The sequence below is a fragment of the Hyperolius riggenbachi genome, chromosome 9, assembly GCF_040937935.1.
Source record: "Hyperolius riggenbachi isolate aHypRig1 chromosome 9, aHypRig1.pri, whole genome shotgun sequence".
In the NCBI taxonomy this organism is placed as follows: Eukaryota; Metazoa; Chordata; class Amphibia; order Anura; family Hyperoliidae; genus Hyperolius; species Hyperolius riggenbachi.
Window position 1 is genome coordinate 169621144 of NC_090654.1, and position 13544 is coordinate 169634687.

Here is a 13544-nt window from a genome sequence, read left to right on the forward strand (position 1 = left end):
CTTGCTGAACCTGTCGACTACCACCCAAATGACCGTCTTCCCCTCAGAGCTGGGGAGTTCGCCCACAAAGTCCATGGACAAGTGGGTCCAAGGTTCCTCGGGTACTGGCAAGGACTGGAGAGTACCCGCAAGAGCCTGCCTGGATGGTTTGCTTCTGGCACAGACCGAGCAATCCCTCACAAACTCTCTACAACCCAGGGCCAGAGATGGCCACCAGACACAACTAGAAAGTAGATCCTGGGTTCTCGCAACCCCAGGATGCACTGAACTCTTATGTGCATGAAACAACTGCAAAATCTGCAACCGGAAGTGTAGAGGTACAAACAGAACCCCATCAGGTTTCCCCTCGGGGACATCTTGTTGATAGGGGTCTAATGTACGTGACCAATCTTCCCAAGTTTCAGTGGCTGCCACCACGACTTTCTCGGGCAGGATATTTTCGGGGGTTGGTGGCTGTACTGTCTCAGACTCAAAGCATCTAGATAGTGCATCAGCTTTAATGTTTTTGTTCCCTGGTTTGTAAGTAATGATAAATCTGAATCTCCAGAAGAATAAAGACCAGCGAGCCTGTCGGGGACTGAGCCTCTTGGCCCCCTCAATATATTCCAAGTTTTTATGGTCAGTGTAGACCGTAACAACATGTTCTGCCCCTTCGAGCCAATGTCGCCATTCCTCAAACGCAAGTTTGATGGCCAACAATTCTCGGTTTCCAATATCGTAATTTCTCTCGGCGGGAGAGAATTTACGTGAAAAAAATGCACACGGATGTAATCTGCCTTGGAAACCAGAGTGTTGGGACAGTACAGCCCCAACCTCGATCTCCGAGGCATCCACCTCCACTATAAAGGGACAGGTGACGTCCACATGTCGCAAGATAGGGGCGGAGCAAAACAATTTCTTCAATAACGAAAAAGCAGCATGTGCTTCTGGTGACCAATTGTAAGTGTCCGCCCCTTCTTGGTGAGATCAGTGAGAGGCGATACCATGGAAGAGAACCCCTTGATAAATTTTCTATAGTAATTGGCAAAGCCCAAAAATCTCTGGAGTGCCTTTAGCCCCATGGGCTGTGGCCATTCCAGAACTGCCGAGCCCTTTTTGGGATCCATGGAGAGCCTGAAAGTGGAAATGACATACCCTAAAAAGGGAACTTCAGACACTTCAAAAAGAAATTTTTGAAGTTTAGCATATAACAGGTTTTGTCTAAGCTTCTTTAAGACAAACTTTACATGTTCCCTGTGTTTTGTCAAGTTAGGTGAGAAAATCAGTATATCGTCTAGGTACACCAGAACGAACCGCCCCAGTACCTCTCTGAAGAAGATCTCATTGACCAACTCCTGGAAGACAGCTGGAGCGTTACACAACCCGAAGGGCATAACAAAATACTCGTAGTGCCCGTCGGGTGTGTTAAACACCGTCTTCAATTCGTCACCCTCCCTTATCAGGTTGTATGCCCCTCTTAGATCAAGTTTAGAGAAGATACATGCATCAGTAACCTAGGAGAACAAATTGTCAATCAAAGGGAGTGGGTAACGATTTTTTATGGTAATTTTGTTCAATTCCCAATAATCGATACATGGGCGAAGCCCACCGTCCTTTTTCTGGACGAAGAAGAATCCTGCTCCGGCCGGAGACTTAAAAGGACGGATGAAACCCTTGACTAGGTTTTCTTTTATGTAATCCTGCATAGCAAGTTTTTCAGGACCGGAAAGGTTATACAAATGACCTCTAGGGGGCATACAACCTGGTCTTAATTCAATGGGACAATCAAAACTCCTGTGCGGGGGAAGTTTGTCTGCCGACTTGGGACAAAACACGTCAGCGAATTCCGCATATTGGGAGGGCAAGCCTTCCAACTGAACCTGGGTGGCACAAATCGCAACTCTCTCTATGCAGTGTTGATGGCAAAATGGAGACCAGCTTAACAACTGGCCAGAGCTCCAATCTATCTGGGGAGAGTGTTTCTGTAGCCACGTCATCCCAAGAATCAAGGTGGACGTGGCCATTTTGAGCACAAAAAACTGTAAACTCTCTTTGTGTAATACTCCCACGTGACACCGGAGACTGGGCATTTGTGAAAAGGCCTGTCTGCCCTGTAATGGTGAGTCATCAACTGCTGTAACAAAAATTTGCCTATCTAAAGGAATTAGTGGTATACCCCATTTCTTAACAAAATCATAATTAATAAAATTGGCAGCTGAACCCGAGTCTATAAATGCCTGGGTAGACAAAACTTGGTCTTCCCAGGTAATAGAACAAGGGAGCAATAAATGATTGTCGGTTAGAGGTAAAGCTGGCTCGCCTAGGGTAATACCTCTCGCTACACCTAGGCGGCAAAGTTTTCCAACTTCTTAGGGCAGTTGTGTGCTACATGACCCTTTTCCGCACAGTACAAGCAGAGCCTCTCCGACCGTCTCCGATTTTTCTCTACCTCTGAAAGCTTTGAATGTCCGATCTGCATCGGCTCATCCTGAGGAGGAGAAGGAGAAGGAGAGGCGGTCGGAAAAGATCTCCCGGAGTATCTACCGTGAGTTTGCTTTTGGTAGCGAATGCAGCGATCAATCTTAACTGCTAATGAGATGGCCTTGTCAACGGTTTTAGGCTCCGGGTGACTCAGCATCACATCAGAGTAGAGAAACCGAGAGCCCAATATAGTGTAGTATGTTAAGCATAAATGAAGTAAAGGTTATCGTGAGAAAATTATACTCACAAACATGGGTTACCACACAGGCAACCACTGTATAGGCAGGTGAGGAGATTAGACCTGTCCTCACTCAGGGATAAGAAGTCGCTCTCTGTAGATGCGAAAGGGGGTAGATCACCCCTCCACCAGGGGTGGACACGGTATAGCAGTAGGAGAACAGAGGCGCCAGCAGGATAAAAGTGGATAAAAACTTTAAAATTTGCTGGGAGGAAGTGGTGGACTTACCTCCATAAAGCAGACACGAAAGACTGTCTGAGGCGCTACACCTGCTATTGCTGAAATTCTGTCTTGTCCCCATTTTTATTGCCTGATGAAGCGGGCTGGGCCTGCGAAACGCGTTGCACTGTTTTGGGGTACTAATTAATAAATGTGGCTACTATTCAGACAGTCTTTCGTGTCTGCTTTATGGAGGTAAGTCCACCACTTCCTCCCAGCAAATTTTAAAGTTTTTATCTTTATCCACTTTTATCCTGCTGGTGCCTCTGTTCTCCTACAGCATCACATCAGAGACGGGGTCAGACAAACCCGATAAAAAACAGTCTAATAAAGCAAAGGGTCCCCATATAGCCGACACAGACCACCTTCTGAATTCTGTGGCATAGGTTTCCACAGTATTATGCCCCTGCCTGAGGGTCTTAAGCTTCCTTTTAGCAGTAACTGCAATGTCAGGATCGTCGTATATTATCGCCATGGCTTTAAAAAAATCCTGAACTGAAGACAAAGCCTCATGACCAGTGGGTAGACTGTAAGCCCATGACTGTGAATCCCCTGATAACAGTGTCTTAATAAAAGTCACTCTCTAGCTCTCGGAACCGGAAGAAACGGGTCTTATTTCAAAATAAGAAAGACAACGGTTCCTGAAATTCTGAAAATCAGATTTATGCCCAGAACATTTTCGGGCATGGGCATTCTGGGTTCAACGACTTGAGGGGACTGCCCTGGTGCGCCCACATTCTGGAAGTTCCGAACGGCCTCAGACAGCTGGTTGATCTGGGCCTGTTGGTTATTGACCGTCTCGGTTAAAGTGTTCACCGCTGTGGTCAAGGCCTCAACCTGGCTGCACAAAGCGTCCATAGACATGTTGGTCTGTTGTTCTGTAACGATAGGTGTTAGCGAATAACAGAGTTCTGATTATTAGGTGATCTGCAGTATCACCAATAATGCAGATACTATATCTGATTATATGGTGATCTGCAGAATCACCAATAATACAAATATAGCAAACATTAAGATAAAACCGTGACCTTAGTCACCACTTTATTGCCCTGAGTGTAGTGTTTAGTGCAACAGTAAGTACTGAAAGGTTTTACGATACCTCACCAGAGGAGCTGGTGGGTACTAACAGTACGGGGCCCCTCACCAGAGACAAGGGCTCCCTGGTGAGAGTAGAGTGGTCGGACAATCGAGTCGGTAACAGACGGGCAGATAAAGTACAAAATCGACAGGCAAGAAGGTTAAACAGGCAGAGGTCGGCAACAAGATCAGATGGGCTAAAGTACAGAAGCGTAACGCAGAGGGATAGTCAGAAACGAGCCAGAGTCATACACAGATAATATACAGAATAGCAATAATAATAATAGCTATCAACAATTCCTATCTCTGTGTAAAATCCCCGGTTTCCTCCCGGATCAAAGCACACCAGATCTATCTAAGGTCTGAGCGATGGCACGATGTATTCGCAACAACAGACAGCGGGCAACTGACAGCCCGTGTCTTTTATGCTGGAAGGGATTCCCAGCACCTGCCCAGCCAGTCAGCGGCGAGGCGCGTCCCCGTGACGTCAGCCGACCCGCAGGTCAGCTGATGCATCTACGGGACGCGTAAAGGTCTCGCCGCTGGCTGCGCGCACGTGTAGCTCTGAGGCTGTGCGCGGGCGAGAGTCCCGTGCGCGGCGTGCGCAGCTGAGTGGCGGGGATGGCGGCGGCGGCCACACTGCTCTCCGTGACCGCCGTATCCCCGCTGCTCGTTACAGATGTGCAGTGTTAGTTTTCCGCCACACAAAGCGTTTTGCAATTTGGCCAAAAAGTTCCATTTTGGTCTCATCTGACCAGAACACCTTCTTCCACATGTTTTCTGTGTCTCCCACATGGCTTGTGGCAAACTGCAAATGGGACTTCTTATGCTTTTCTGTTAACAATGGCTTTCTTCTTGCTGCTCTTCGATTAAGGCCAATTTTGTGCAGTGCGCGACTAATAGTTGTCCTATGGATAGATTCCCCCACCTGAGCTGTAGTTCTCTGCAGCTCATCCAGAGTCACCATGGGCTTCTTGACTGCACTTCTGATCAGCGCTCTCCTTGTTCAGCCTGTGAGGTTAGGTGGACAGCCTTGTCTTGGTAGGTTTACAGTTGTGCCATACTCCTTCAATTTCTAAATGATTGCTTGAACAGTCTTCCGTGGGATGTTCAAGGCTTTGGAAAACTTTTTGTAGCCTAAGCCTGCTTTACACTTCTCAGTAAGTTTATCCCTGACCTGTCTGGTGTGTTCTTTGGACTTCATGGTGTTGTTGCTCCCAATATTCTCTTAGACACCCTCTGAGAGCAGCTTTATTTGTACTGACATTAGATTACACACAGGTGCACTCTATTTAGTCATTAGCACTCATCAGGCAATGTCTATGGGCAACTGACGGCACTCAGACCAAAGGGGGCTGAATAATTATGCACACCCCACTTTGCAGTTATTTATTTGTAAAAAAAATGTTTGGAATTATGTATGATTTTTGTTCCACTTCTCACGTGTACACCACTTTGTGTTGGTCTTTCATGTGGAATTCCAATAAAATTGATTTATGTTTGTGGCAGTGATATGACAAAATGTAGAAAACTTCAAGGGGGCCGAATACTTTTGCAAACCACTATATATATATATATATATATATATATATATATATATATATATATATATATATATATATACTGGTCCTCGGTATGTTAAAACAAACAAGCAAATCAAGAACAACAATAAATAAATTCTCCTGCAATTCAAACCTTCAGGCAATGCATCCCCAGTTTTGCTAATGAAAAGAAGAGTGTGTCTAGTAGAGATGTTGCGAACGGTTCCCAGAGATTCTCAGAATCTCTGGGCCCTGTACTACTTCCGGGTTGCTATGACCCAGATAGTACGCCTGCGCTGGCCCGGCAGTGCGCGTCCTAGATCGCGCTCCTGTTGCCGGGCACTTTCTGCGCAAGTGCGTGACGTCATGAGTGACGTCATGCTCATGCGCAGAGAGTGCCTGGCAACAGGCGCGCGATATAGGACGCGCACCGCCGGGCCAGCGCAGGCGTAATACTCCGGGTCATAGCGACCCGGAAGTAGTACAGGGCCCAGAGAGATTCGCCCGGCTAACGGTTTGGGCCATCTCTAGTGTCTAGGCCCAGTTGTATCATTAAATCTTCCAAGGGATTAATCTAATAACTCACTTTGTCTAGTCTCCATCAACTCACTGTATGGAGACATCCATCTGGTCATCAGACTCCTTTTTTCTTTTCTAAATATGGACATAGTTTTTATAGCAGTTACTGTAAAGGAAAAGATTGCTGCAACTACTGTAAATGAAAAGACTGCTGCACATTGCATGAAACCATCAACTGCTATTGCTAAAATGAACTCACATATATACAGCACCACAGAATATGTTGGTGCTTTATAAATCAATACCAATAATATAAGTTATAATCAGGCTAAGGCTTTGTTTGCTCTGCAATGGACTTGGTTGGAGATATAACATGTCAAACTAATACAGATGCTCTGTACCACTCTGAAGGGATGTTGCCATCTCTGCTGCACTGTAGAGTGGATGCATATCGGAACCCTTCCACCATCTCTTAAATTGTCTAGGTGTAAGGAATCGATATTGTTGAAAGTATTAAATCAACAATTTCATATTAATTAATATAACAATAACTATTTCCTGTAAGTTTCCTGTAAGAAATGCACATCAACAAAGGTATAAATAAACACCAGATCTTGCATGTGAGATTTGTAGCACAATGTATAAACTTCAATGAACTGCAGAAAGCAACATTAACTACTTTCACCTTTTGGACATTGCTATTACGTCCAAAAAGACTGCTGCTGCTGTTCTATTGCATGTGGCTGCGCGCTCCCAGGCACCACTCGTTAGCCCAGAGATCAATGAATGGGAACACAGTTCCCATTCATCTTTCTAACTCCCCATTAGAAAGACCGACGGCATCTACATACAGTTTTTTAAATAAATACAATTTATTACATTAAAAATGAACTGTGTACCCCCCACACCAAAAAATACCTAAATATTTTTTTTTTATAAAAAAAAATACAATTAAAAAAAAAAACATAAATAGTTACTTAGGAGTCTTAACTTTTTTAATATGCATGTGAAGAGGAAATATTTCTATAATTTTTTTAAATTATAAGCTTGTAAATAGTGATGGACCCAAAACTGTAAAAATGCACCTTTATTTACAAATAAAATATTTGGGCCATACATTGTGATAGTGACATAATTTAAATTGTGTAATAACTGGGACAAATGGGCAAATAAAAAACGTGGGTTTTAATTATGGTAGCATGTATTATTTTAAAGTTGTATTGGCTGAAAACTGAGAAATAACGATTTTTCCCCTAATATTCTCTGTATTTAGAAAAAAATAATTCTTAGCAAAATGTACCACCCAAAAAAAGCCAAACTAGTGGCAGAAAAAACAAGATATAGATCAATTTATTGTGATTAGTAGTGATAAAGTTATTGGCGAATGGATGGGAGGTGAAAATTGTTCGGATGCATAAGGTGAAAAACGACTGAAGGCTGAAGTGGTTAAAAGAACAATACAACAGTGTAAATCATTAACCATTGAAAACAATTCTCACAATGAATACATTAATACCTAGCTCCAGGATCATTGCCAGCAGACACCAAGCAAACACACAATCCCATTTCACCCTGTAGGAGTCTCACTGATTGGCTGAAACAACTCTTTTCAGCAGGTTTACCTCTCGCTGAGGTAAAGTTAGCAGGAAGTGAAGACTATTGTTCAAGGTTTCATAAGGTCAGACCAAAAAGGGCTGTTACACTAAAGCATGCTGTGGGTCAAAAACAGCCCATTTCTTACACACAGAATGTAGTGTAAACACTAAAAAGGAAAAAAACACATTGACAACGGGAGCCCAAATGGTGTAGTACGCCAAAAATAGATGGATAATCAAAAGTAGGTGAGAATACTCACAAAGGTGGGTTGCACAGGGGGCAACCAACCACTTCAGGCATCTGGAGTGAATAAACCCGACTCCACACGGGTATACCAGATGTCTTGGGGATGGTCGCTCTCTTGGAAAAAAGGACACTTGCACTCTGAATCACCCGTTCAGTGGTGACACACCACTCGGGGTCAGGTGTAAGAGACTCCCCTCAGCCAAAGGGAGGGAGGAGTAAGACACAGAGAAGGGGTAAAGAGGGGTAAATACTTTTAAATATACTTATATTTTATACAAACTGGACGCCTCTTTACCCGTTCTCCATTTCTTATAAAGGTCGGGTTTGTCCATTCAACATGGTGAAAATAATTCAGCACAATCACTACTGTCGACACTGACTGTGCATGTATACACACCTTTAGAATTAAACTTGGTACTCTGTACTATTTTAAACAACCTCAGTAGTGATGCTAGGTAGAGATGTCGCGAACCTCCGATTTTCGGTTCGCGAACCGCAATAGACTTCAATGGGGAGGCAAACTTCTAAATTTTGAAAAATTTCTGCTGATTGGAAAAATGATAGAAAATATGTTTCCTGGGGTCCAATACCTGAAGGAAGACATGGCTGAGTAAAATACACATCAAAAGTCCCAGAAAAAAAATCTGGATTTAATACAAAGCAGTGTTTTAACCACTTGCCGACCGCACACTCATAACGTGCGTCGGCAAAGTGGCAGCTGCAGGACCAGCGACGCAGTACTGCGTCGCCAGCTGCAGCCTAATTAATCAGGAAGCAGCCGCTCGTACGAGCGGCTGCTTCCTGTCAAATCACGGCGGGGGGCTCCGTGAATAGCCTGCGGGCCGCCGATGGCGGCTCGCAGGCTAGATGTAAACACAAGCGCAAATAATCCGCTTTGTTTACATTTGTACGGCGCTGCTGCGCAGCAGCGCCGTAAGGCAGATCGGCGATCCCCGGCCAATCAGCGGCCGGGGATCGCCGCCATGTGACAGGGGACGTCCTGTCACTGGCTGCACAGGACGGATAGCGTCCTGTGCAGCCCGGATCTCAGGGGGGGGAGCAGGTAGGAGAGGGAGGGGGGAATTTCGCCGCGGAGGGGGGCTTTGAGGTGCCCCCCCCCGCCACCCACAGCAGGCAGGAGAGATCAGACCCCACCAGCACATCATCCCCATAGGGGGGAAAAAAGGGGGGCAATCTGATCTCCCTGCCTGCACCCTGATCTGTGCTGGGGGCTGCAGAGCCCACCCAGCACAGATCAATCAAACCAGCGCTGGTCCTTAAGGGGGGGGTAAAGGGTGGGTCCTCAAGTGGTTAAGGTAAAAAAATTGAATGTTCAATTGCAGGCCTTCACTACTTTTATGACATCAGGAATCCTCTCTCCCTCTCTCTCTCTGATATAGTACAATTCCGTGGATTAAGCAAGCTAATTTTTCTCTTGGATTGATCATAATGGTACATGCTAGGCTGGCTTCAGCATGTAGTGTTGTTGGTGGTATAGTGGTTAAATGAGTTACCTACCGCACACTGAGACCTGGGTTCAATTCCCAGCCCAGCCTGGGTTCAATTCCCAGCCACGGTATGTAAGCTGTCTTTAGATATAGTACAATTCTGTGGATTAAGCAAGCTAATTTTTCTCTTGGATTGATCATAATGGTACATGCTAGGCTGGCTTCGGCATGTAGTGTTGTTGGTGGTATAGTGGTTAAATTAGTTACCTACTGCACACTGCGACCTGGGTTCAATTCCCAGCCCACAGCCCAGTACACATAATAAGGTCATAAGGCCAACATAATTGTACCAATAAAATTCAATTTTAATTCCAATTAGACAGAGTCCCCTCAATACAAAACCCTCAATACAACATACCCCCTAATCATTAAAACCAAAGAACAATGCAATGCAATTTAGCCATATCACATGGGGCAATTTTCTGCAGATGTACAGATAGCTTATCTCTGGCCAGAGAATATTATGATCATATCATCCATCCGCCCGCGCATGCATCCAACAAACACACTGCCACACTGTCTCTATGTCCTGGGGGCCCCCAACTAATCACCTTTTAAAACTGGACTACCTTTTGGCATCCAATCAGGAACAGTTTTTCCGTACAACAAGATCCGATTCAAGATGCAAATTCCGGATAACTTGTATGGTTTCAGCCTTAAGAATACAAGGTAACACTGTGGATGGGTCTCACCCGTAAAAGACAGTCCCCGTTCTAGTTAGAGTAGCTCCACACTCACTTCCATTGATGTTATAGCCATGATCTCACCAAGCGTGTTGCGGATTCCGTCACCTTTAGTGTTAACATGCTGCCCGCCGCGTGTGCCTCCGCATCCATGCCAAACACGCTGGTTCCTCTATCCGGGGTTCGTGCAGCCAGGATGTTGTATCACCAAATTAGCATCCGCTGTGTCGGCTACTGCACCGCCCACCGACGCGTTTCACACCCACATTGGGCGTTTCATCAGGGTGTGGCCAATCTGGCCGTCCTGTTCATTTAAAAGCAGTCCCTCGCTCCGCCCCGTACAGGGGGTAAAGCTATAGGAGCAATCTATGATCACTATAGAGAGCATCATAATAATAGCTTGAAGCATACAACGGTAAAAGGACTGTACAGCTTGAAGATCTCAGGGAGGAGGGGTGATTTTGATGAGGTCCTGTATTGCAAAGAGGCAATGTGGATATACAAATTGGGCACTGTTGCCCCTTTTGGGCTCAATGCTGAGCTCGATCTCTCCCTTTTCCTGAGATGCAATAGGCATAAATAAGGCCGACTTGGAGTCTAGTCCTAAATGATGTCATTGGGTAATGCATGAGGTATGTGTGGATCCGCACTGATTGTGTAGCTTAAGCCACGATAATGCAATATATATAAAGGGATGTTTGCCTTTTGGAGGAAGAAAAAGCCCCCCCCCCCCCCGGATGTCTTTTTGAATCCGTTTTGGAATGGACATTGTTGTCATATCGTTATTACCGAATAGGGAGCGATGTTGACATATCCTAGGCGCGCATGACTCATCCTAGCCACCGTACAAGCTACTGCGAAAGCTTGGTTGTTGCTATGGAGCTGTACGGGGCGGAGCGAGGGACTGCTTTTAAATGAACATGACGGCCAGATTGGCCACACCCTGATGAAACGCCCAATGTGGGCGTGAAACGCGTCGGTGGGCGGTGCAGTAGCCGACACAGCGGATGCTAATTTGGTGATACAACATCCTGACTGCACGAACCCCGGATAGAGGAACCAGCGTGTTTGGCGTGGATGCGGAGGCACACGCGGCGGGCAGCATGTCAACACTAAAGGTGACGGAATCCGCAACACGCTTGGTGAGATCATGGCTATAACATCAATGGAAGTGAGTGTGGAGCTACTCTAACTAGAACGGGGACTGTCTTTTACGGGTGAGACCCATCCACAGTGTTACCTTGTATTCTTAAGGCTGAAACCATACAAGTTATCCGGAATTTGCATCTTGAATCGGATTTTGTTGTACCTATACGGAAAAACTGTTCCTGATTGGATGCCAAAAGGTAGTCCAGTTTTAAAAGGTGATTAGTTGGGGGCCCCCAGGACATAGAGACAGTGTGGCAGTGTGTTTGTTGGATGCATGCGCGGGCGGATGGATGATATGATCATAATATTCTCTGGCCAGAGATAAGCTATCTGTACATCTGCAGAAAATTGCCCCATGTGATATGGCTAAATTGCATTGCATTGTTCTTTGGTTTTAATGATTAGGGGGTATGTTGTATTGAGGGTTTTGTATTGAGGGGACTCTGTCTAATTGGAATTAAAATTGAATTGTATTGGTACAATTATGGTGGCCTTATGACCTTATGTGTACACGAATTTGCTGATCCAGTGAGGAATAACTATCAGCTAGGAACAAACCTACAAGATCCTAACTAAACTCTCCCTAGCAGAGTCTGTCAGCAGCTGTCCCTTAACTAATTACTGGAGGCAGACGAGTGAGTAAAACGACTGCAGAACCTTGCCTTTTATAAGAAGGGGGGGGGCTCCAAGAGTGAGTGCAGTCTGATTGGTGACAATGTGCCTGCTGACTGTGATGTAAAGGGGCCAACGTTCTGCTCAATGGAGCATTATGGGATGAATCGAACTTCCGCAAAAGTTCGCCTTCGCCGGCGAACGCGAACCACCTAAAGTTCACCTGGAACCGTTCGTGGCATCTCTAATGCTAAGTTATGTTTGTAGGTGTTTACATGGACAAACACAGAGTCTGAATGCAGGGGTTTAACTATGGTGGAAGCAGCCCCATGCAATTGCGGGGGGAGGGCAGAGCTGTAAGAGAGCTCCAAATACTACTTGATGCCCTCTGATGAAGGGTTCCATCCTTCAGATCAGGGATTTTTGTGACTACACTTGTGAAGATTATGATGTCCACACTTGTTTTATGACATTTGCAAGATGAGCCCCCAGGCTGTGAGGGTCACCAGGAGTAAGCAATGGAACCGGTGTGAACATTGATGGGGGGGAGTTTCACTGGGGACCTCATGATTTGTAGTTACGCACCTGTCTGAATGGCTGATGTTGTGATACCTAAGCTTTGCCTCATTTATCATAAATCACGCAGATGCTTTTTTTCTGTTAATTTTATTTATTACAAAGAATATTACTATTTTGAGTATTCTATGGCTACAACAAGCAGTTTTCACAGATTGGGCTCTGACACAGGTACACTTGCCCTTTTTTTTTTAAACTTTTCTGATTTTTTGTTTATTGTATTTATAAAGCGCCAACATATTATGCAGCGCTGGGTTTAGAAAGTACCCCTGATGAAAATAACAATACATTACAATACATATATGGTTTAAACCTCAGAGATGTTAAACCTGTGGATATCTAGTTAGAAAGTTGACAGGCTATATTAACTATATTAAACCTTATTCTTTTCATTTCAGTGTGCTTCTCTGGATGGTAAATGTTCCAGAACTTGCGATGATGATGTAAGTACATGCTATTAGGATTTTAGGAAGATACCATTAAGGTGTAATTTCTGTATAAAACTGTATATCCATGCTATATGTGTTAGTGTATTCAGAGCTTACAAGGAAAGAATTGCTTTAGTTTAAAGAGACACTGAAGCGAGACTAAATCTCGCTTCAGGTCTTATATATAGCAGGGGCACGTGTGCCCCTGCTAAAACGCCGCTATCCCGCGGCTTAACGGGGGTCCCTTCACCCCCAACCCACCCCCCGCAAACCTGGGTCGGAAAAAGGTCGCTGGAGCTGATCTTCCTGGAGGCAGGGCTAACGGCTGCAGCCCTGCCTCCAGTCGCGTCTATCAGACGCGCATCGCCGCCTCTCCCCCGCCCCTCTCAGTGAAGGAAGACTGAGAGGGGCGGGGGAGAGGCGGAGGTACGCGTCTGACAGACGCGCATGGGGCAGGGCTGCGGCGGTTAGCCCTGCCCCAACCAGGAAGCGCTCCCCCACTGCTCGGAGGGGGTTTGGTGGGACAGGGACCCCCGTTAAGCCGCGCTATAGCGGCGTTTTAGCAGGGGCACGCATGCCCCTGCTAGCTATGAGGTCTGAAGCGAGATCTATTCTCGCTTCAGACTCTCTTTAACTGTATGAGAAAATAATAGTGAATAATTGTCAACATAGCTATGGGGCTGTTTATGTAC

At 45.5% G+C, this 13544-nt stretch overlaps 1 protein-coding gene across 4 annotated transcripts in view; it reads left to right on the forward strand.

The window, feature by feature from the left end:
• The window catches only part of CACNA2D3 (calcium voltage-gated channel auxiliary subunit alpha2delta 3), a 1137695-nt gene that overhangs the window by 825827 nt on the left and 298324 nt on the right, over positions 1-13544 (forward strand). For all 4 annotated transcript variants that reach the window (XM_068253668.1, XM_068253670.1, XM_068253669.1 and 1 more), the window contains one exon: positions 12823-12867. In XM_068253668.1, the coding sequence (XP_068109769.1) occupies positions 12823-12867 (45 nt within the window). The remainder of the gene's footprint in view (positions 1-12822; positions 12868-13544) is intronic.